The following is a 25,395-nucleotide window of genomic DNA, read 5'->3' on the forward strand; positions in this document are numbered from 1 at the left end:
TTACCATCTGTGCCCTGAAGGACGCAGGGATGACAGTCTGATTGGAGAGGTGGAGAGTTCGAGAAGCATCTCGTAGAACTTGGATACTGCCAAAATTTATCTTACTCGGATGCACGTAGACAACTGGTCCTTCTCCAATGCTCACTAAATGGATTTTCTGCTCCAGGAAGCAGGTAGGAAAGATCAAAAAGAACAGGGAAAGTTTAAAAAGATTAGACAGCTCTAAGGGTACTCCTAGACTGAAGGATAATTACAGCTGTTTGAAGTTTTCAGTGGCATAAGACTGAAACAGAAGGCCTGCAGCAAGTGTGAGATCTAGAGTGATCCCATCTGAAAGCTACAAGCTCCTGTTATCAGGGGATAAAGAAATCCTGTTTCCCATGCTTTCTTTTTCACACCTCCTCCACAGTTAGCTCTCTTTCCCCTACCTTGTGCCTGCTCCCACTCCTTTTACTGCTCAGTCTTGCCCCACACCACCCACCCCAACTTCTGCTGCTGCACAGCCACACTTGGACAGTAACTGCTTTAATATTCCCCAAACTACACTTGTGAAAACCAGCACAAATGAGCAGCAAAAGCAGGCTCTTCACAATAGAGATCACGTAAGTTAGTTGCCTCTGATTTGTGTTTATGTGTATATGTGTATTCCTGGTATTATATGAATAATGGGCATTATTAATTACATCATTCAAGCAGTATTTTTTTCTTTTGACAGTCTGAGACCAAAAAGTTTTGTTCTTGCAGAACTGGTACAAACTACTGGAAGAGAAATGTGGATCCCTTTGCTAAACCACCTTCTCACATCATTAAAAGCAGTGAGAACTTATCCAGTCTTGCTGGATTTCACTGGTTCCGAACACCCCAACTCTTAAACAGGATCTAAATGCGTAAAACTCCCAACACTGACAAGCTGCTGTATGACTCACCGGAGGGCAAGGAGTATGATTTAACCACAAAAGAAACCATCTTCCATGATGTAAAACCTTTAATGATGTCTGACTCAAGGAAATGGCACTGACAGCTGTCAGAATCACTAGTCCAACTCAGCCCGAAGGAGCAGCATCCAGAAATGCTCATCCCTTGACAGGACAGTACTACGTGCAAGTAAGAGCCAAAAATCATGTACCAAGGCTGGTACCTCAAAAATAAGGAGCTAAAGCCATGCGTAATGATGGACCTTTTATCCCCCCAGGAGACTGGAGGCATGGAGAGCTGCAGTCTGGGTAATGCTGCCCAAAGCTCCTGGGAAAGAGGAGCTGGAGGGAAGAGCTGTGCCTCACCAGCTGGCTTTGCTTCCAGGTGACAGCAGGGCAGAAGCAACAAAGGCAGGGCAGAACCCTTTGGAGATGAGCACAATAACATCTGGAGGATGCTCAGGCTAGCTGGCTTCAATGAAAGTGTGTACTAACACAATATACCCTTGCCAAGGAAAGGGCTTATAAAAAAACCCCTTCATCTACAGTCATCTTAAACGGGACAAGAAAACCCCTGTTCAACAGCTTAACAGGCAATGTGACACACAGGGAAAGGGAGTAAAAGGAGATGGCAACTTTGCCATCAGTAATATTGACACCCCCCCTCCCCCCAGCAGCACTGCTGGCTTTGTCAATGGGTATATAATGTCACATTTGATCATTTAGGAATGAATTGCATCTGGCCCTGGCAGACAGCCATGCTTTGAGTGACTGCTTATTCTGATAGCAACCAGATGCCAAATCCCCTGCCTGTGGCACACGACCCTGCCTTGCCACCGCTAACCCCAGGGTTGGATTTTACCAGTTCCTTAATGCAGAAGACTACATACACCAAATAGAAGCTGGCACACAGTCACCTGCAAACAAAATACCAGGCGACAGACCCATGGAGGAATTCTACACAACCTGGATGAAAGACCTGTACCACATTTCACCTAAAACAGTGTAAAGACTTGGTATCAATACTAGACAGCATAACTTAAGACAAGAGCAAGCTTATATTTTGTTTTATGGGAGTACATTGCAGCGATTCCCCTGAGGTCAGATTTGCATCATATGATCCATACGGGTACAATTTGCCACCACTGCAGGATGTATAAGGCAACGGCTAGCTGTTCTGCTAGCTTAGAAAGCTTTGGATGAGTTGGCTACTAGGAAACTACTGATAACCCCACTCAAACTATAAGGCAGACCTATAGAAAATGCAAAGAATCTAACCTGACAGCCAGAAACTCAGGTCTATGCTGTCGATAAACCCAGCGAGCTTTCTACCAGCACTCGCTGAGTGCTGGCACCAACTGAATATAAACGCTGCACAATAAAGATCGACTTAGTGGACACACACATTTGCTCAGTCTCATCCTAGTCATTTACTTTAGGGACAACCATGATTCTCTGCTGAAATGCTTGTCCTTTGGGTGAAAGGCTGACATATTCATCTCCAAATAAAAAAAGATTAAGGTACAGTAAAGTTTGAAACTATAAATTGTTAACCCAAGGGTAAAAGCTTTGTAAAAAATCTGTAGTTAAAAAACAAGCTGACAATTAAACAATTGGTTATTCTAGTGGAAAGAAACCCTCCTTTTTAAGGGAAGCATGCCTTATATTTATGAGCAACTGTTTTGTCAAACCTCAGACTTCCCTGTAAAGCCTGCATTGCCTGGCCTTCCTGTTGACTGGTTTACAGACACATCCACAACGCACTGGGTTGAGATGTTCTGTGGCATCCGCAGGATTTAGCGGCATCGTTTCCATTCGTTTTAATAAAAGTTTAAATCCCTGCAACTACTTTCAAAATGTCAGCCTTCCTTTCTGTTACAGAAAGCTTAAGGTTCCCAGCAATCCTCTGACATCGTCTTTCATGCTCAGAGAGATGACAAGGCATTTTAAAACAGCTGCTTCAAAAGTTAATATCATTTTAAATTAAAGTTTAATTAACTAGATTTGTTCTCTATTTCAGCTAGATGAAGCCAGGACACTACATAGAACATTCTCTTGCCTACATTTTGTTGTCATTGCTGCTGTTGTATATGCCTGAATGCAAACAAAGTCTTTCAGGAGACTTTAGTCCAGGAATGCTTTGCCTTGTCCATTTCCAAGCTTGGTAGAAAAACCCAAAGCCTCTGTACTCCAGGTGCAAGCAGTATGGAGACTCGTGTGTCTTTGGCTGGGGCTTTTGGCAAAGAGAGAGGATGGATATTCCTCAGACATGATGGGCCTGACTTTGAGCATGGTTCCTTACTCAGTGCTTGTTTTAGCAGGATTCACAGATGTCCCCGTGTGCTCCTGAACAAAAAGTTCTAATGAAGCAGCAGTGGCTGTTTGTCTAATATGGCAGAGTATGAGACCCAGGGATTGCTCTGGGTTTCAGACTGAGCTTGTTATCCTGTCCCACGTACCCATAATTAAATGCTGTGTCAAACACTTAGATTACCACCTAAAAGGATACTATCCTTTCTCTTTTCTAGGCATTAGCTGTTGCTTATGCTATGAATCCCTTCTTTGCTTGTCCACACCAGCCATATATTACAAGTTCTTGTCTTCCCAGGAAGGATCCCTGAAATCAGCAACCCTGCCTGTACACTTTACACCCCAAGAAGATGAGTCGCATGAAAGCCCACATCTCCCCTAGCACTCACCAGAGGCGATCCTTCACTCCCAAACACCGCAACATGAGCAACAGTGTCCTGCTCTCCTATCACCTGGGCTTCCAGTGTAAATGGGACCTCCACCGAGCTGCAAGGCTGGATAATCCCACACGGCACAGGGCTGGAGTACCACACAGCATCCTCCTCCTTGTGTTCCTATAAGGGACAGAATCAAATGCAACTTCAGAATGACCTTTAAGGATACTTTAAACTCCTTAATATCTACCACAATAGCAATCCACACACATTTTAAAAAATCCCTAGGACAAATCAGAAAGGCATAAAGCAAGATGCAAGACTTGTATGGGCTTAGCATCCTCAGAGAGTCTGAAAGCTGCTGCACCTACAAACACCCACTCCTATGCTGGCAGCCTCCTTGCAGAAGCTTTTCACAGCCCTCTAAGTTCTCCTGCATGAAAGCACCCCAAAGACTAGAATATAAACTGCTTCCTAAAGTTTATATTCAGATACGTTCCTGTTCTCAGGAACTAAAGGTTTGCTGAGAACAGGAACCTACCTGAATATAAACTAGCAAGCTCTTATCCAAACCCCTTTTTTTGCTAATAAACCCCTCGATAAGATTTGAGGGCAGGAGGCAGATGCGATGCCAAACCTGAGGAAGAACGCCATAGCAGCCTGGAAGATTGCTGTTGTTCACAAGGGTCAGCATCTGCTGGTAAGGGAATTTTAGAAAGCACCGTCCAAACGTCATGACGGGGTTGAGCACTTGCAGCGGAGGAACTACACATCTAGACAAAGAGATGACCAAAAGGGAATTAGGGACACTGAGAGAATGTAGAATTTTTTTACTCCCCAAAGAGTGTGAAAGGGAGCATAACACATTTGTCACTGTCAAATAGATATTTAATACCCCTACAGCAATAAATCACCTTCACCTTGCTTTTACTCAACAACCTCTTGTAAAGGAGGGGCAAACCCTGAGAATCACTACCACAGAGGCTGCCAAGTGCCCAGGCAGAGCACAGAGCCCTGTTCCAGAGCTGTCTGATCAGCTTTGCCCCTCCTTTGCCCCAGGAGGCTTGCAAGGACCCTCCCAATAGTCCCAGCAAGGCGTGAGCTCTGGGGCAGCCTTCCCACCACGGGCCGGTGCTCAACGAGGCTCAAGGAACACAAAACCCCAATGTCTCAGTAAAAACAACTTCCCTTCTCTCCCATACCGCTGTCACCCTGCCTGAAAACTCAGCTATTTGCCCCAGCAACAGGGGGCACAAGCCACCACCTGCCTTATGCAGTGGGTGATCACGCTCTCCCAGTTCCTATAGCCCTTCACCCCCATGGGTCCATACACTGTCTGTTCCCATTTGCACTTGTTTTACAAAACTGCAGCCCAGGAACTGACTGGATGCCTGCGTGGGAGAGGGAAGAGCACCAGTGAACTGCATCCCTCTTGTAATTAAACTGACACCCACCGCAGCACAACAGGACTGAATCTGGCTGCAGCAAGAACAACTTTCGGCTTAAGTCTAAGAACATTAATGCTCAAAGGAGCCAGAAACCTGAGCTCACCTTCACATCAAGGACTATTTTCCCCTTCGTAAGGTCTTTACTTTTACCCGCTGCCTTTACTTTTCCCTCACCAGTCCTGCCATAAGCCCCTTTCCTATTTGCACATGCCTTTAACTGAACCAGACACCAGCTTTCAGCAGGCTGCTCGCTGCGTCCCAAACAAATGGTGCATTTTGGTTGCAACCCAGCACAAGTCCACCACTTGCAGGAAGGAGAGGCAGTCCTTTGGAAATTTGTTACACCTCAAGCGCCAAAAAACAGGCCAATAATGAATATAATTACTGTTCCCTTCAGAAAAAGGCTCAGGGCCATGCTTGTCCATTGAGCACAGGTGCTTCTCAACATGGGCTGCTTTCAAAGCACTGCCATTCTTATATCTAGCTGGGCAGAACTAGCTCATTAAGCCATGCTTCTCATTTGGAGCTGGAGCCAGCAAACCACGTGCAAGGCAGCGTGCTGGCGATGGATGCACAAGGAGAGACGATGAACTGCAAGGAAAGCGCTGATACCTGGCTGTAAGGAGCAGCGCCAACACCTCCTTGCCAACACCATCCACATCCACCACCAGTGCCAGCTCGTATTTCTTCACGGTGTTGGAACACAGGGTGACCTGATGAAAGAGAAGAGCATCAAATACATCATCGCTCCCAAAAGCCATTGTCCATGTGTGGTATCTGCTGGTTCTCATTCCACAGTAAGGAAAGGGAGGATTTTGCCTTAATTCTTCTGCTGGTCCATGTGTAGAGCACAGGCTCTGGGAGTAACAGAAGTCTCCTGACAATATGTGATTTGTTAAATAGACTTTGCAGTTATCAGGGCATATGTAAGCTAAATTAAAGCACAATTAGACTAATGCTATACTCACCACTGTTAAAATTAAGGGACCAATTTTTAATCTCGACTACAATAGCATAAATCCAGGAGGAAATCTGTTGGCTTTAGCAGAATGAGTTCAGCTTTACAGTGGGAAGCTGAGGGCAAAATGTGGCCCAGCAGATGCTGTGCAGTTCATGTCTGCCAGAGCTTTTTCAGTCCCTGTTGGAGATCACCACACTGAATACAACTTATTCTGCTCAACAGGAGAGGAGACATAAGACCAGGAAGAAAAGCAAACTGTTTTATACAATGACATCTCTCTTTTTAACAGCCACGTTCTGCCCTCATCCTTCCTCTGCCCACTTTAAATCAAAGAAATCACTCTTCGCAGCTCTCAAAAAACACATGTATGGCTTCTGTACTTGACCATACAGTACATGATCTTCAGCTTACTCAGTCCCAGAGTAACCCAGCTAATGAAAGCCTAACACTAGTGCAGCTATCTTACTCATGTTATGCTCAAAGCTAGCAACGCTAAAGCCCTCTCACACATCAAGTGAAGCTTCAGCTCCACCTGCTGAAGCACATATGGCTAGACTCTTCCCATACCTGGATATCCAGGAGTCCCTGGGAGCGGATGGTCCCTCTGCAGGGCTTTATGGTAAATTCAGTTGGCTTGATGTGACCTTGAGCTCCCCTTCTCCAGGATGGGCGCGTGCTGTCCGACATCTGAACAAAACTGGTAACACTGGGCTCTCCCGAGCCGTCCCCAGGAATGCGAAGGTTGAAAGTCATGGGCACCAAGGAGGTGTTAGTGAGGCGACATGACAAGGTGCAAGGAAAGCCTAGGAAAATGACACAAATATGAATTTATGCACCAATTATCCCATGCTTCCTAGTGTCAAAATCCTGTTATGATAAAACTGTGCTTGGAGTTTAGCTCCTTTCATTCTGAATTACAGCTAATTAAGCAGCTAAGCAAGCAATTAATTGTCACTTAAGTTCCCTTTTGTGCTGATCACGGAGATTGCTTCCTTGGAAATGACCACTCTTAGCAAGGCTGAACACCAGAAATTTCTCCCTCTAACTGTAAAGAGCTCTCTCACCTGCCCCCAAAGAAGCACTAATTATGTCTCACTTATGAGTGTGCATCCAGACACACCATTTATTCTGAAAATTCAAACCATAAAATTCCCTGTTAAGTCCACAGACACTCCCACAGTTTTCAATATATAAAAGCAGCATATTGTCATTGAGGAGATGCTACAGTAAAAGAAAGGAAGGATGAAATTGGGAACTATAGCATGATGCAAAGCACTCTAATGCAGTTTCTCTAGGCAGGATCCTTAAGGCATCTCCTGTTTTGCGGCAACCAGACTGAGCACGTGACAACTCACAGCCCAATTCACTGGAGGCAAATCTTTGTACATGCTTAGAAATTAGCAGGAACCATGTCTCACCTTACTCAACAAATGGGGACATCACACTGGCTTTTATTACTGCCCACAAAGGTTTCCATCACTTTAGCTTTGATACTTGCTTTCTGTAATGGAAAACCAGTGATACAACCACAGCTGGTGGGGATGTTCTGTGGAGACAGGACATCAGCCCACAACCTCCTCTGGAGTGAACGTCTGGCTTGGCTGGCCAGCTCTGCAAGAAGACATCCCCCATGGCCTGCTTACCAAGCATTATTTGAATAAAGATAGGGAAGAAAACCAACTGCAGATACAGCAGATAGTTCCTCCATGCCCATCAACAGTAACCGTTACCCACCTCCAGCAACTCCTCCAGCAAGGAGGCAGGAGGTGCACAAGAAGGACAAACACAGGCTTCACAATTCCAAACGAGACTGAAGTTGCCAGATGCAGACAACAGTCAGCAGCACAGTTAAGAAAAGCAAAAATACATGAGTTGCCTTCAGCTGAAAAGGCCTTGTTAATGAAATCAGATTAAGTAGGATGAATCTCCTATTACATAACCATACTTCTGCCTGGTGCGTTTCTTGTTTTATTTATTCAAAAGGAAATAAAGAAGTGGCAGAGTGGTGATGTAGGGAGGGGAGAAGCGGCTCAGGAAGGATAATGAGTTTTCTTAAAAAGTCCATGAACAGCATGAAAACACAGAGGCATCCTGGCTGCAGAATGATAATGGCCCTTCAATCAATCCACAATTGATTTCACATTTAAACTTCAGATCATCTCAGTAAAAAGCCTTTTGTGAGACTGAGATGGAGAACCAGAATCTGCATTTCAATGGAGATGCTCTGGATGCCTAGCCACCAGCTCTGTCAACAGAACTGGGCTTGTGGTGGGGAAGGAGAAGGAGCCCACATCTCAGAACATCAGTGTCTGATGCAGAGCTATTGCTTGGGCATATTACTGATAACAAGGTGCCCTCTCCCAGCACTAATTAACATCTCACACTAAAGGTCAGGTGGGTAAATGGCATCCTTGCCTTGCAACAGCAACATTTACACAGAACAGCTACAGGCTAGTACATGGCTTAAATTCCCTTCTCCTGCAGTCCCATCCCCTGGGCCCTTTGTGACAAGGACTTTCACAGTCATTCTGCTGCCAAGGATTGGGAGATTGGGGCTGAACAGACTATGAGGGATCCCAGAAAATACTGACTTTCTATTCCTTTAGTCCTATCTGATCTCATGATGGCAAAATACTGCCTAAGCAACCAGCAGTCTTGGTTTTCACACTCTGAAGACTGCTACGGAGGAACACGAGTGGTGGATGCTCTAGGGTAAAGTGCTCCATTTTGATAATGCACAGACCTCTCAACCTGTGGTCTAAGCCCAGGGCACACTCACCGAAGGAGACGTCGCCGAAGCAGAGACAAGGTACATCAAAATGAAAAGTTGGTCCGATGACACAGCCCCTGTGAGGACAAAAACAGGCAGAGGCAGCATTGGCTTGGTTAAAGAGAATTGCAAAGCTTCAGCTTGTGTTACCGCTCGGGTGGATAAAAGCTGGTGTCAGAACCACAGCAGGTTTCAAATTAACTTGTCACCCTTGTGCTCAGCACAGCATCCACGTGGACAGGAGGCAACCAAAGTGGTCAGCAGCTGAGAGCTGCTGATGTGGCTTAAGCCACTATGTCAGGCAGGGTATGCCCCCAAGTTGTTGCTGGCCCAATGAAGGAACCCTGAACAAGTGATGGCTCTGTGCCTCAGTTTCCCCATCTGTAATGCAAGGGACACAGAGGTGTCCACACAAAAGTGGACTCGTAACTAGCCTTCCCAGTCACAGGTTCCCCACTTTGGTATTTCTTAGCTGGAACTGGTGTTTCCATGGAGCATATGGACATCTTTCTCAGAAGACCTTGATCCACACAGGCATTATGCATGCAGGATTTTGAGGTATGAATCCAGGGGAGCCCCAAACATCCATTGAGAAGAGCAGCAACAGTTCTACACAGCGGACAGTTGAATTTGGAGGAAAATATCAGCTTGTCACCAGTGCACCAGCTGACACATCCAAGAGCGACATGTCTTAAACCACCGAACGTAGGTGTCCTGAACCCACCACGCTACCTTGCCCATCCTTAAATTCAGCACAGGCTCCAAAGCCCAAAACTCACCGACATCTGCTGACATCAGCACTTGAAGCTGCACAACATTCATTCATTTATTTCACGGTCTATGCCAATGAATGCCAGCTCTGCCTCTTAGTTCAAAATCAAGGACCACAGTGAAGGGTGCCCTCTAGTTTTATTTACAGGACTGCCACTGGATCTGTTCTACACATGAACAGGTCCCAGCATCCTGCTAGAGGGACCTGTGTTCATCCATGGTGCCCCGTTTCCAGCATCCCTTTCTAAACACCAAAACAACAAGCATTCAGGACAATCTAAGTTTGGTTTCCAAGTAAAGAATAATCACCTATGGTTTGAGCATCTTCTGATTGCATAGTTAAAAAGGACTTAAAAACTGACTTTGAGGAGTTTCAATTCAATACTAATTCTCAATTCTTGGAGCTGAATCAGTTCCTGAGAATAAGTCAGGTAGCAAATTCCTGCTGCTGCTGAAGTTTCCTCTCCAAGGACCTGATATAATTAGCCTTAACCGCCCAAGCCCTAACAGCTTACTTTGGATGGAGCAACAGGAGCAGACACGCTTTCCATCACAGCACTTGCCAGGAGACGATGGAAAACTACTTCCAAACCAACCACAACTGGGGATCTCACTGGGAAACTGCCAAGGATGAGCCTTGCCAGGCAAGGGGGGAAATGACTGCCATTTCTGCTGAGTGCACTGTATCTGTAGTCAAGTAAGTTAAACATGAATGACTGCCCAGAAGGCTCAGGCAAGGAGCCAACCCAGAGCTCTGTGCACCACAGCTGATAACGGGACAGCTTGCAAGAAAATGGGGGGGAAAGGTAGTGTTTCTGCCAACAACTGTGTTTTACAGTAGCATTAAATAATGCATTTGTGAGCAGGAAGGATAACACAGGATGGGAGAGGAACTGCTTGAACTCTCATCCCCTTTCCTTCCTTTGCAGCCCAGTGTCCCACCAGCCAGCTCACTTTCATTCAAAAGAACTGGGAGTTTTTCCTCCTGGGAGGACTAAATCCAGTGCACAAAACCTCCTGAAAAGGGAGGCTCAGCTTGACCTGGTGGGTGGACATCTCAAAGGCATTTGAAAACAAACAGTTTGAGTTGTGGGGCTGGAGAATAAGAGATAAGGGCTGGATATAGATCCTTGAAAAAGGCAAGACAAAAATCGAGGAGGCAGATGACATCTCAGGGAGGAGTGGACTGCAATGGGAATTATTGCTGAGGGACAGCTGTATGGGAGCAGGTGGGGATGCTGGGGTACCATCAGATGGGCTGCATAGGAGCCACCATCCAGGAAGGAAGAGTACAAGGATAGAGAAGAAATAAATAAAGAAAAGGACCAGCAATCATTTTTCACTGAGATATAAGGTCTGCACTGAGCCTAGGGTAGTGCTGGCAGAACAGGGCAGAGGGTGGCCACAGAGAAGGGGAGGACATGCTGGGCACTGGGAGCCAGGGCTTCGGTGGGGAAAAAGAAGACCACTTCATTTGGTTGTGGGGAAGCCAGAAGCCACCTATCCCACTGATAGCTCTTTCCTTCCCCAGGAGCAAGCCCACCACGGGGCAGAGGCAGCAGGCACTATCCAAGCAATACTGTATTCTACCTGTGAAAAGCGCATCTCTACAAGCGAAACCTGCCCTTGCTCAAGGAGAAAGCTGCTTATGCAATAACATCCCGTGACCAGTTTGGGGGATGGACAGAGGAGAATAAATTATTTGATTGTGAAATGTTCTCTCTTGATTTCCAAAAAAAGCAGCACTTTCCCTCCAAACACAAAGCCAACATAATTGTTTCTTTACTGAGGTCGACCTACTCGCCACTCTTCTCTTACAAAGTAATAACCTTGTTGCTCTTTTTTATCCATTTTCCTTACCTTATTGGTAGAACAGACTGCAGATTCCTTTCATTTCTTTACTACCTTGATCTAGTGCCTCCCAACAGCAGCAGCTCAGGAGACTGGCTGCTGAGGAGGCACAACCAGCCCCAAACCTCCAAAGCACCCACCATCAGCTTTCCTGCCTACACCATGATATCCCACCAGTCCGTGGTTGAAACTAACTGGGACAAGTTCACATGCTGCTGTGGTCCTGAGAAGTGACCTTTGCCTCTCCTATCATCAACTTTTTTTTTTTTCTTCCCTTCTCCCCTTTTTGCTCAGTAAGGATTATCTTTTGCCACAGCACCAGCCCATGGAATGATACCCAAGTCTTTGTGACTGTACTTGCTGCAGAGCTCCCCATCTCCCCCATCAGCACTTTCCCGGCTGCAGAAAAGAGCTACCGTAGCACTCGCGGCACAAGAACCGGGAGGACAGCTTGTCCCAACGCATTAGCATGAGAGATGATGTTGAGGCTGCTGCTACCCATTTTGTATGGATTATTAACAGAGGATTTTAAAAACACTGCTTCTGGCTGCAGAATCACCCAAGCCCTTCAATCATCTCCAAAGCTCTGTTGGCCTCACTGTGTGTTCGGGTGGGACATCCCAGTCCATCTACTGCCCAAAACTGATACCATCCCTCTGTCTGCCATGGCCTAAGGAGAAATGAGCTACCTGTAGGAAGGAGTCACTCCAGCTCCTGGGTACCCAGACTGGGCAGCAGTCATCTCCACACCTTACCTGTGCAGCCTCCAGTCAAACTTTTCCCAGCATGGGCAGTGTCACTTAAATCCCCAGGGTCCTCACACAGAGATATCAAAGGGTCACAAAAGAAACCTGCTGCTGCCAACTTCTGTACAAACAGCATCCTGGAAAGTCACAGAGCCACCCTGGCTCAACCATGAAGGCAAAGCTGGTTCCCAGAGGGACTCAAGATGTTCAGAGTTAAACTGGGTATTGAGGGCATGGAAGACAATTACACTTCACCTCTTCCTCTTCTCCATCATAAAAATGAGGTAGGTAGGACATGATTACCTAGAGATAGCTACAGATGTACCCACCAAGCTCCTTTAACCCTCCTCACCTGATAGTCAAGGTCACAGGCTCAGGAGATCCATTCACACTGAACCTGAATTCTTCCGTGAACTTCCCCAGGATGGTGGAACTGAAGGAGATCCGGATGACTTGGAGCCCATCCGGCAAAATGATGCCCTCCCTGGGGAGAAGGGTGAAGCAAGAGCCCAGAGCTGTAGATGGAGGGACCAAGCTGAAGAGGGCATCAATGGCTCCTTTGTTAAACAGGATCGCCTGCAGCAGCAAGAAAGCAAAATGGAAATACATAAGGAATGTTCCTTTCTTACAGAAGGCCAATTTGTTTTCTAATTAAACAATTAACTTCCATAAGAGGCAGAAGATGCTGCTTGGCAAAAGCCAAAGAAAATACAAACAGGGCAAGTTCTGCCATTGGATTTTTTCATGCAAAGCAGTGATAACTTCCATAAACGGAGTCACTCTGGGTTTATTCCACTGACACAGAGCAGTCCACTTTGACTTGCAGTGCAAAGGACATGCTCAGCATCACTGAGTTGATTCAGACCTGTCCCTAAGAGCAACGAAGGGTGGTTGCAGCATTACTAGTGAATCACCAACTGCTTCTGCTCCAAATAAGTCTGACCCCGCCAAGGGCAGAACATGTTCAACTTCCATTGCGGCCAACAAGTTTATTGCATACAGCAAAAGACACTTCAAGTCAGCATGATAGCCAACTTCAGAAGCAATCCCCAACTCTGCTATGGTATATAACTCAGGTTTCCTTTATTTTTTCTTTAATCTGCTAGTTTCTTAGTCTTTGCTCAACGAGAAATGACAAGAAAAGATGAGTAAGGTGCATAGGGGCTCTACTTATTCTTTTGAAAGCATTTATCTTTCATAAATATTCACAGGCACTATCTAAGATTTTACCATTATTAGAATAAACTGCAAATTTAGAGCCAAGCTGTATTTTGTTGAACACTCGAGAGAGCTACTGCCTCGAACAAGTGACCCAGTCCTGCAGCATTTGTTGAGATTCAGGTCTTTTCATGTCAGGCAAGAAATGCCCACACCTGCCTGTGAGTATCAGCATGCTGTCAGTCACCAACAAACCTACCCAAAGCAAAGCTGTCAAGTTTCTTATTGCTGCAGTGTGAAATCCTGCTATTTCCATGGACTTATCTACCCGCTTCGGATTTCTTTTCCCTAATTTTTGTCCTTGCAAAATGTGTCAGCAAAACTGAGACAGAAACATAGAAATGTCCCTTATTTTTTTAATTTTGCAGCTGCTGTTGAAAATACTCACATGTTCAAACTCTGCAATGGAAACTTGAGAACTACTCTCTCCTCTTATGTGTTTTACACCTTAGTTACAAAATGCACTTCGGGATCCTATGCGGAGCTGAGGTTTACCTCCAGTCTAGCTGCTTAATACAGCACTAACAGCATCATCTACTTATTCACATTTTCAAGTAATGAAAATAATAAATTGATATAGAGAGAATCAATAAAGTATCAGCATTAAAAATGCATAGAGACCACAATATTTTGGTAAGAAAACACCTTAATGTGTCCTTCCCTGCCACAGTCAAGCTTTTGAAAGTGTCTGGCATGATGTATTTTCTCATTTTCTACCTCTTTTAGTTGCCCTATCTTTTTTTTTTTCTTTTTTTTTTTTTTTTTCCAGAAGACTTGACACCATTGCAGGGAGACAAATATATAAAAAGTTCCTTTGCTTCCTTTCAAGAAATGCTTTGCTCTTTATAGAGCCAGAGATGCACCAAGTCTGAGGAGTGGCAAGAGACTGGTCAGCAAGGGAGAGCGCTTCCAATTTCTTTGCAAGGGACAGCTCTGAGCCAGGAGGCTGGACAAAGGTGTCCAACTTTTTCCTCCAACTCCCAGGAATCAGTAGGATGCACTTAACTGAAAACTGTTTGCAACGGACTTGAGTTCAAACACAGTAAGTTTGTTCCAGCTACTTTTTAACAGCCAGAGTACAAAGGTGCATTGCATCTAGGGCTGAAAAAAAAGCCTCTGAATATTTATCTTTTTGACCCAGTGGTGCTTTCATGTGTCAAGGGGAGGCGGTTTACAGGAAGCCTCCCAGTTTATCTCAAAAGAAGGTCACCGAAAAGCAGAGATTAGGGCTTCACGAACAACATACACACCTCTCAGACCCCATCAAAAGTATCCAGATTCTATGACCCCCCCCAAATTTGACTATTACGTGAAAAATTCCCTGCTCACAACTGCCCGAGTTGCCAGAAATCATGCAGGTCTGTGAGGCTCTCTGTTGCCCTGGGAGCCATCAGAATCCACCCCAAGCCCAGCAAACCCCTGCTGCTCACCTCATAGCTGTGGGTCGATCCAACAAAAACCTTCCCAATGTCCAGCTGGTCAAAGCTGAAGCGGAGCTGGGGCCCTATGCCTTCCCCTTTGATGCGCAGGGGCAGCCTAGTCTCTCGACCTGGGGAGAGATTTCCTTTTCAGTAGAATAATTCCCTCTTGCCCTGGATTTTCCAGGCTGACTCAATGCTAGTCCCCAACTCCAGGCTGGATGGGACCAGCTCTAGGTGCTCCAGAAGAAGATACAGGACCCTTCTCTTCCCTCAAGAGATATGCCTTGGGGCTGGTTTCTAATTCCTAACTGATCCCTTGAGTTGGTTTCTAATTTACCAATCAGCTTGCACCCTGAAAAAGCAATACCGAGTTTAAAACGTGATCTTTGAATTTCTTCCCATGCACTTAGATGAGCTTTGAAATCCATTCCATGAAGGCACAAAGCTCACAAAACAGAACTGAAGATAAAAATCCACTGTCTATACTGATGCAACTGGGGACAACAGCACAGGAACCGACAAGTACAAGCCCAAGCAAGGCAAAGCTGCCTACTAATGGTGATATACACATCCCAGGGCTGCTTAGAACAGGCAGAGCATCTCAGCCACTGCCTATGCCTAACATACAGCTCCATACCCGGGTGCTCCAGGGCTCACCTACTGCAGCAGCACCTAAATAACACAGGGCTTTATGATGTCCAGAAAGGAGGAGCATTCCCCTATTCCCACCACGATACCAAGAGCTCAGCTTTGTAAAGACACCTTACCTGAAGCACACTGAGCAGTTATTGAAAACCAGCTTCCTCACTACTGAGATCAAGATAAGCCATAACTATACTGCTATTGCACGTCCCTTACTACAAAAGTAACTGAGACCACAAGGCTTATAGCTAAACTCTTAAGATGCTAATTTTCTTCCGTAAGTCTGCTAAGATGATATAGTGCAAGATCTTTCAGCTGTTCTGAACCACTGGAGCAGCCTAAAGTGCCTGAACTCTAGCTCAAATTTTGGCTTGGGTCTCCCTGCCATCCCGTTCTACTCTGCATGAAAAGCGAGTAGCACAAAAAGGAACCCCCAAATGTTGTGCATAACATTCACTGTAGTTTTTGTGCAAAAATATTCCCCTGTCTTTCAAGCTCCTTTTGTGCTACGCTCAACATTTATTAAAGATTAGGGATTGAAGGTTGCTTTCAAAAAAAGTCTTCCGCATAGTTATTCAAGAATGTCCAAAATGATTTTTTTTTTTTTGGCAAAGAGCAGCCCAGGTGTGACAACTCAGTGACTAGATCACAACTTGAAAAAGCCTCTCCTGGAACAGCCTTTTCAACGATTACTGACTTTTTGATATTGCAACCACGGGATGAAGATGTTTGATAACATCCAAAGCCAAAAAGGAAGAGCTAGGGAGCTTTTGTTGAATTTAACATTTTTTAAGTAGATCCAGCCAAAGCCCAGCTAATAGCAGAGATAAGAGTTATGTTTCACAGCTCAGGCATTAATTGGAGGGCTGTGTATTTCTATTTCACAGACAGCGTAAAAAAGGCAGTATTGGGTGCTCACTGTCAAAAGACTTTTCCATCTTGCATCATGTCGGCTTAATTTTCATTAAAAACTCTAGGTCTAAGCCATGAAAGCTCTTAGGAAATGGCAAAGATTTCCAAGTGACAAGATTTTGTCCATGATCATGCTGAGACACATGTTCCATGGCCACTGCAATTGAAAAATCAGTACAATCGAAAAATCAGTACAATCAAAAAATCAGTGGCAGTTCTTCCCCTTCAGCAGTAGGTCCTCATCTTCTCCTGAAGGTCCATGGAAGCCATCCTTTCCTCTGCCCCTACGTTGAACTTGAAACTTTAGGAAATCCCAGAATTTTTGCTCTTCCTCCTTCCAGGTGAACCTAAAAGTGGGATCTTCCCAAAGGAGGAGGAACACACTAAACTACAGGCAGCATTCAGGAGAGCTGAGAAGAAAAATAAGAAAGCATGTCCTCCTCTTTGCTAGAAGCTGGGGCTTTCAGGAGCATCCAACCTTTGCCTGATGCCTGGGTACAGCTGGGCTGTGGCCCTGGGATGCTCCCACCGTAACACATCCCAGAGTACACAGACCAAGGGCATGGAGGGGCTATAGCCTTCTTGTCCTCAATCCCAAATCCACACCTGGTACTGTAGAGTGAGAATTTGTATCTCAGTAGGGATAATGCCTCAGCACATCATGCAGGGTGCACAATTTGGCATTGCTGCCTTGCTTTCAACTAAACAGGGGTATAGGTGGCCCAACAGCACAGGACTTTGTTGCCAAAATCCTTAACTTCTGCTGGTTTCTGACACTCAGTTTCTTGTTCACAGAATGACCCTGTGTTTTGTGACTGCTTTTGAACATGATTCTCATCTGACCACGTCAATAAACAGAGATCCACAGTTTTACATGATGCAGGACATCACAAGATAAAGGAGTGAACGTCATTTGGGGTTTTGCTTCTCCCTGCAAGAGTGACTTTGAAATGGCTTTTGGAAGAAATCAGATGTAACCCAATACATTCCCCTAAGCAGAGAAAAAAAAACAAAAAAAAGAGAGAGAAAATTTTAGGTGTCTGAGCCCCCCACCATGTGCTTCCTTCCAGCACTCAAGAGCCACAGCTTTATTTGCATGAATAACTAAGAAACTTCATTTTGAGCTTAAATATTTGCCAAGAGCAAATTTCAAACCACTTCTTAACTGCCAGCTTTGCAAGTTGCACAGCGCTGATTAGTTCTGTAAATCACCTGATCCAGAAGCATCTGCTAAGAAATTTATGGAAGCACCTGCAAAAAAAAAGTGGAGGCCAGCAAAGTCCCTTTCCAGTGGGGCATGAGATCCAGCTGCACAATTCACAGCACTGCACTGGGGCAAAGCTTCCAACTATTCCCCACAAGGGGCACACACCGTCTGCAAATCATCCTCCAATGGGATTTGTGACTGGCATGCAAATGCATGAGGAAGATCGTCACACTTCTTAGAGGAATCCAAGAAGCAAAATTAATTGACTCCCTAGTTAAAGACCATTGGTTTTGTCTTGAAGCTCTTTTTCCACCCAGGGACCTTGACTCTCGTCAGGGTGGAAACTGTCCCATACAATGGATCAGCTCTGTTTTGTAAAGGATGGGGGGTAGGTGCATCATTTAAATGACTTTCTTGAGGTCCTCTTCCAAGAAGCCAGTGGAATAGTTAAGCTCTCCCAAGGGCACATCAGGGTCTTTCAAGAGAAGACTCCTCTTTCTAAGTACAGATCATTTGCCCAGCTCTGTTTCCTACAACACCCAGCCAGACCAGCTCAAGGGTTGCATGCAAGTAGTTTTCCTATTTCTCTGCAACAGAAAAGCTCTCCTGGCCCATCCCCTGGAGATCCCTGCAGGAAAGTGATGGACACCCTCATCACCAGAGCAAAAAAATCCCAGAGCCAGGAGCACAGCACTGAGCAAGGAATCCCTTGGGAGCAACTTTTTAAATCAATTCTTTGCTTCCACAGCTTTAACAACTGCAGCTGGTGGGCAGGAAGACAGTTTGTTAACACAAGCCCTGGGTAATTACTGTAGGTGGCATTTGCCAAGTAAACCCTGTGCAATTACTGTATAAATAAAAAGTTGTTTCATGACATTTGTATCCGTCAGCTTGGAGCAATAAGGAAAACAACAAAGCAGCTGTGTTGGTGATTTCAGCACCCTCCAGAACAGGAGGCTGGCTGCTGGAGAACCATGGGCCTCACACCTCTTCTTCTCAGATGGGGAAAAACATGTTCTCTGGATGGAAATCTGACAGCTGTCTCCCACTCCTGAAAAACACCTTAAGCAGCACCATGCAGAGACAGAGAGGAAGGACAAGGTAACCCGAACCACGCCAATTGCTGGAAGCATTCCCTGCCCCATGCTAGCACAGCAAAGCCATCACCTCTCTAAGGGCAACGATGGTATAACTCGGGTGGGTCAATGATAACTGCTTCCAGAAAAAGACTTGACAACACTTCTGTAAGAAAGGATGAGCATAAAGCTTATCTAGCAGTCTGCTCCGACTCTGATTTCCAGGGAGGGTGTTCACCCTGCCTAGTACAGCAAGCCCTGTGCAACGCTACCCAGATGCACCATAAACTCAGAGTGACAAGGTGATAATGCCCACGGAGGAAGAGAAGCACGTGCTGGCCAGAGGTGGTCCTTTCGCAGCCACCCTGTGCTCAGCAGGGCTCAGCCACCTAAGGTCTGGCAGCGTCTGGGTAGTGGGAAGTGATCCAGGGTCTGGGAGCACATATATCACTCAGGTCCTACTGCCTTGGGAGTCTGATGATGCATCCACATAATGAAGACTCATTTTGGAGGTAAATGGTCTATAGGGGCTTAGCCCTTGTTCACTAAAACTATTCTGCTGTGTAGCTCCTTGGCCTTTACAGACCACCTTGCAGCAGAGAAAATGCTGGCAAACCCACAGCATGAGAGCTTATCCCTTCACTGTTTTGGATTGTTCTGGGATTGGTGATCCCAAGCCAGGTGCACTGAGCCCTGGCTTTGGTCAGGAGACCACCTAGAAACCACAGGGACAGTGGGTATGTGCCAGCACTGCTCTGCTGACCATTAACCCTTCCTAGCAATTACACTAGAACCAAGTGGACTGGAAGACTATTTGTGCCTCACCTTCACTGTGGGTAACAGAAGCAGGAGAAAGGAGCTGTACCTGAGATGTTACAGTAGACTGTTTGTTGGTAGAGTCTGGCTTCTCGGGGTTTAAAGACAACATTAATTTCAGCCGAAGAATTTGGCCAGACATCTCCCTCCTAAAACAGAAGGAGACAGCAAACCATTTATCTTCAAACAGTACATTTTTTGTTTTCAACCACAGCCCTATAGCCTTTATTTAGAGCATCAATGAAGAGCAAGGAGCAAGCAACACTTATCAACAAAATTTAGAAGAGAGTTTGGAAGCAGCTGCAAAAAAACTTTCTAAGTCCCTTACCTTTACTGGCACCTGGTGGAGGCATTTCATTAAACTAGGGCTATAACGATGCAACCAAGCTGGCTGGCACTCCAGCATATCAAGCACGATTTCTTCAGAGGTACCAGCCAGTCTAAGGAAAAGATACCTCTCTCCTGCAAACCCTCCCTTATCTCTGTATCACTATGGCTACATGAACGCTTATTACTGAGAGCAGGAGAGATTTAGCAAATCACATGGATTTTTCCATTCTTAGTTATGAAGGTGCTGCCTCTTATACCCTTCATCTGTACACACATGTAAGTATTTAATGTACTCCAGTGAGTCAAGGCACTCAGCACCTAGCAGAACAAGCCCTCCTGCCTGGGAATCAATGAAGAACAAACTCCTTCCTGCTGATGGCTGCTTCTGCCCTGTGCCATGAGCAGTCAGCCAGCACGCAGGCTCTTCCAGCTGACAGACGATCTGAGAAAGAAGTTGAGAGTCAGATGCATCCTGTTTCTCTCTGCAAGGTGCATACATTCCTGTTTCCCTGAACACAGGCTCAAACAAGAAGAGATGGGATTTGTTTACAGCTCCACACCACTTCCAACCAACAAGCTCTTCTCCTTGTCACGCTTTTGCTCAGGGATTTAAGTCTGGACCATGCTACCAGTGTGTCTGCAACCGTCTGCTGCTTCCTCAGGGTCTTCTCCCTCTGCTTGTCTCCCAGAGTCCTGGCACTGGCATTCAGTCCCAGGGAGCCTTGTTGTGCATTCTCGGAGACACCCCTGGTTTGTAAAGGCTCTCACTCGCTTCTTGCAACGGGTTTAACAAAGGCACCACTTATATTCCCTCAACCCCTAACATTACAAACAACTCTTCATGCATTTGTTGTCATAAATATATGCAACTCTTACAACTGTAATAATACTCTACCAGGAATCAAAAATGTAGCTTATAGAAGGAGACAAAAAGAACAGAGTTGTTTTTCTATCAGCAAAGTGAGGCTTTGATTCTGCTTGCTGCTGGTATCCTCAGTACTTTGTCCAGGAGAGTCTTGAACTGACTGGAGCCTCCGGCACTCCTGCAGCATAAATATTAAATAACTATAATACTTCCCATCGACTTCGTGCTTAGAGCTCAAAGAACAGCCCCCACAAAAATTAAAGAGCTATGACAAGGTGAATTATTGGGCTGCAGCTGCAAATAATTCCCTAATGCACAGTGTGCCCAGAGTCAACAGAACAGAAGGAAGAACAGGTAGAGAAAACTGTTTCAAACACCAAGAAACCAGTAACTGGAAAAGGGAAGTCAAAGAATAAAATCACTTGGATTCTTCTCAAAACCTAGAGCAAACACATTTGCTAGATCAAATGTACTTTATGTTTCTATCCAGCAAGCAACTGGATGAAGATGAAGCGTTACTATATGACAACACACTGGCTTGAGGAAGCAAACTGGCAACATCAGCCTGCAACCCACAGTCAACGTGCTAGATATCAGATCCCTCAGGTCCTACAGGGATGCTGCATGGACTCACAAGCATCCAGAGAGTTATCTTAGATTTACAGGAATAAAAGCATTTGGAGTGGTCCAAACAACATAAGCTGTGCTGTGATGCCTGGAGCTTGCCTAAGCCGAGCCACTGAGAAGGAACACTCAGATGACAGATTTCCCTGGCTTGGCTAATTAGAGTCTAATAACTCACCAGTGCTCATCACCCAGCTGCTTGCTATGTGTTTAACAGACTGAGATCAGTGGTCTCACCCTGGGCAGGCCATCCCTGGGGAGGGGGGGATGCACTAGGCAGCTGCTTGCCTTTGCTTCAAACCCAAGGGCTGTAGCTGAACAAAGATCTCAGCTCACCAGCATTCTGCGCTCCTCTTTAAAGGGTGCTGCCCAGATTTGAGCTGCCCAGGGGTACCATTTGATCCTCCAGCTGCTGTGGTCCTCTGCCCAGAGAGCTACAGACAGCTCTCGTTCAGTTCCCGCATTGTAAATGGTGCCTTGCCAGGCTTACCAGCACCTTCAGCTACACAGTCAATGCTGATATGCTGAGGAAGGGCATTAACGAAATGAGAGCAGCAGTGATGCTTGAGGTCTTCATCTTATAGAGGGGCATAAAGCAGGGGAGGAGAACACATCCTGAGCCTTAAAACCAGAACACAGGGGTGCAGTAAAAGGGAGGGAATTTCAGCAGTGAGTGTGAAGGAAATAAGCCTAATTTCAGCATGGCCACCCAGATCACTTGAAGGGAAACTTGCCATTTGCTCTGTAGAGCCTCACATGCCAGACAACAAACCGAGAAGAAGATATTTGAACGAGACAGGATGGGACCAGCGAGGCTGAGGGTGAAAATGGATGCCAGGATTTGACCATAGTTCTGCCATCAGGTTTACAAGGGCTGTGCAGAGCCGGATTACTGGGTGCAGGCAGCTTAGAGTTTGTGCTGGCTTCAGACAGATGATGCCTACCATAAGCTGAGTATCTGATTTACTGGGACCGTGTTACTGCTTGCAAGACTTTGGGATATATCTGAAAAAGCAAAGTCAGATTTTTACACTGTGTCATCATTTAGCACAACACTGGCTGCTATAAAGCAGAGTTCATAAGAACAAAGTCTCAAAGCCAAATCATTCCTGGGAAACTCAAGAGAGCATCCCTCCTTCCACTGAGGCCAGAAAACAAACTTCTTTGAGCCTAATGCAGCAGTATCAGCCTTTCAGGTCAACTAACTAAGTACTGTTTTGTTGCTGGCTTCTGCTGGATCACAAGCTGATGGTACTCACTAGTCTATTTTATGTGCTGCAATCAGATATATTGGCCCTGTGGACACTTCGGGGCAGTTTAGTTATTACTGAGAGGTTGACAGAGGCAATACATCTCCCATTAACAGAAACAAGCGTAATACAATTCATAAGCAAAAATGAAGCTAAGCAGGAAAAGAAGAAAATTAAAAAGAACCGTTGGCCTGATGAATATGTATCTGCTAACAACAGCGTACTTTTCTAGCTGAGTGAGTTTAGCTGACTTTGGGATTTGATGAACTTCAAGGCCAGCACATCTGTGACGGAAATATAACCAACACAGTGATCTTACCCCGGTGTTTTGAAGCACAGTAACAGCAATATATCACAGAAGCAGGGATAGGGACAGACTTGACAGGGCAGGGGACCTAGGAAGGTGGTGCAGAGCCAAAAGGCAGAGATAAGAGTGGGAGATGAGAAAAAAAGCCCATGTTTGATGCTCTTCACAGCTCTGCCTTGCTATGAGCTGCACCCACATGACCTATCCTGCTCTGGTCACTGCCAGTTGAGTTTTGGCTGAACAGGACTAGGATGGGAAACTTACCTGTTCCCCCACTAAGCTCTGGCAACCAAATAGATGGATACTCTGCATGCCTGAGCTCCTAATGTGACTCACACAGCAACGATCCTGACTGCTGCGGTGAATACACCCAGGGAGACATTGCGACTACAGCAGGGAGGAGGTAATAGAAAGAAAACTTAATAAAACAAAAAAATAAAGTAAATTCCACTTCCCTGTTTTACAGCATACAGAAATAGAGCACAGCAAAACTTTCACCCACCGCAGAGCACACCCAGGCTTCTGTGGTACTTCCAGTACTCTTCTCAGGGCAGTGAAAACCTTCCAGGAGCTCCTCGGTGGCAGGGCAGCAGTGTTAGCCCATTTCTCTAAGGACACCCCAACATACAGAAGGAATAAGGACTGAATCTTAAAGGCCATTCAGGCTCTCAGGTGTTCAACAGAGACCTGGGAGCATTCACACTTGTAAACTATATATATTTAACTTGGATCATCTACAGGGAGCCTCAGGCTACAAAGCATATATTCCCCTTGAATGCAGAAGCTGAACATCCCAGGTTCTCCACCAACCTGGAACACCTGAGTTTTGTACCGAAAGGCAGGCAATGAGGATACCCCTCCTCCCCAGAGTAACCTTAAAACCTTTGGTAGCCCTCACACCACACCAGTGGTGCACTAGTCCCAGGAGCGTGTGGCTACATGCTATCTCATAGTCCAAAGAGCAGCTTCTGTACATGCCCTGGGCTCTCTGCAGACACAGAGCTTGGTCCCAAGAGCTGCCCCATGGAGCAATCCCTTCCAGTCTTTGCAGCTCTGGGTTAACCTGGTTTGGGATTTAGGACAACAATGCCCACACTCCTCCTCTTCTGAGGGGACAATTCTTCTTGTCACAAAACTGCCTTGTGCAATCAAGTCTGCTTCGATATCCTTTCTCTCTCCACCCTGGGACCTGTTCCCATGAAACTTGTCCCCAGCAGTCCCTACACATCTAATAGGCACCAGGTAGCTGGACCCTGGCAGAGCCAGCAGCAATACTCTGCCTCCCACTGGATGCCAGGGCTTGAGCCCAGCAAGACATCTCAGAGCAGCTCCTGGAGAAATAAAACATGCCTGCCTTCATCTTTGCAGAAGATATTTGGAAACCACCTCACAAATGAAGGTAAGGCCCTGTCAGAGAGCTGGCTATCCCAGCTGGGACTCACTGTCCAGGGCTCCTTCTGCCCCTGCTTATGGGCAAGTGGGCACAGAAGGCAGGAGAGCAATATCAGGGCTTTGCAATCTGCTCCAGCTGCCTGCTGGTCTCCACATGGGATGAAAGACATTGCTCACGACACAAAAAGCCCCAGTTGTCCTGGCCTCCTGCTATTCCTGCATCACCGTTGCTGTCAGAAGGGGAACCAGGGCTGGGTCAGTGTCTGCATGGCAATTGTCTGACACTAGAATTTGATCCTGGCCAAAGAGAACCCAAACCAAACATCAAAATGGTGAACTTGCACTGCACCAAAAAAATACAGCTCCAGCAAAACCTGGGAGAACACTGCAAGTTACATCTCCATACAGCAAGGGAGTGAAAATGAGTCCCCGGTGGGATGATTTGCTCAATACCACCAAGACCACAGTGATTGTGGCAATGTTGCTGGGATCTCTTTGTACGCTGTATAATTAACCAGTGCGGGAAGGAGCCTAGAGCTTTGGGCTGATGTCATCTCTTCTTTTACAATGTAAACAAATGAGGGTGAGGGTGCAGCGCACACACCCCGCCTTGCTGGGGATGATGTCTTGCCATGCTCCAGGAAACCATTCAGTGATGCACCACGATCCTGACAAGGGACATATCTCCATATATCTGAGGTACTGCTGGATCCCAAGGCACAGTCAGATGAGACTCCTCTAAGGCACCAGAGAAAACAAGCCTACGAACTAGCGATAAACCCCATCCTTTTATATGCATCAGCACGGCTCTCTGGAACAATCCTAATGCAGCATTTTTACTGGAGCCTTGCACTCATATCCCCACTCCCAAGAAAACCTGCACCAGCAGTTAATAGACTCAAGCCTCTTGAGCTCCTGATATAAAATCACCATTCTGCAGGATTCAATGTATTTGGACAGAAACTTTTGGCAGTATGTCCACCGATAGCTTCCTTGTATTGTCAGTGAAGCTATAAGCCAGACTGTTTGACTCCAAAGCAGAGGGCAAGAAAAAATAATCAGTTACATTTTATTCTACTATTCTGTGGCTAAACCAAATTCTTTAAAGACATAACTATTCTGGGAAACTTTTGTCATTTCTCCCTTCACTACTGCTGTATGTCAGACTATAAAACTAGGAAATTGTGAGT

General features: G+C 45.9%; 1 protein-coding gene across 1 annotated transcript in view; it reads right to left on the reverse strand.

Annotated features, from left to right (window-relative positions):
* The window catches only part of LOC142036802 (hydrocephalus-inducing protein homolog), a 114,235-nt gene that overhangs the window by 37,504 nt on the left and 51,336 nt on the right, over nucleotides 1–25,395 (reverse strand). The window contains exons 10-18 of the mRNA XM_075040418.1: nucleotides 19,487–19,586; nucleotides 14,794–14,912; nucleotides 12,498–12,721; nucleotides 8,787–8,854; nucleotides 6,575–6,810; nucleotides 5,659–5,759; nucleotides 4,236–4,371; nucleotides 3,614–3,778; nucleotides 5–157 (exon numbers count right to left, since the gene is read on the reverse strand). Coding sequence (XP_074896519.1) covers nucleotides 5–157; nucleotides 3,614–3,778; nucleotides 4,236–4,371; nucleotides 5,659–5,759; nucleotides 6,575–6,810; nucleotides 8,787–8,854; nucleotides 12,498–12,721; nucleotides 14,794–14,912; nucleotides 19,487–19,586 — 1,302 coding nt within the window. The remainder of the gene's footprint in view (nucleotides 1–4; nucleotides 158–3,613; nucleotides 3,779–4,235; nucleotides 4,372–5,658; nucleotides 5,760–6,574; nucleotides 6,811–8,786; nucleotides 8,855–12,497; nucleotides 12,722–14,793; nucleotides 14,913–19,486; nucleotides 19,587–25,395) is intronic.

This window comes from Buteo buteo, chromosome 11 (assembly GCF_964188355.1).
Source record: "Buteo buteo chromosome 11, bButBut1.hap1.1, whole genome shotgun sequence".
NCBI lineage: Eukaryota > Metazoa > Chordata > Aves > Accipitriformes > Accipitridae > Buteo > Buteo buteo.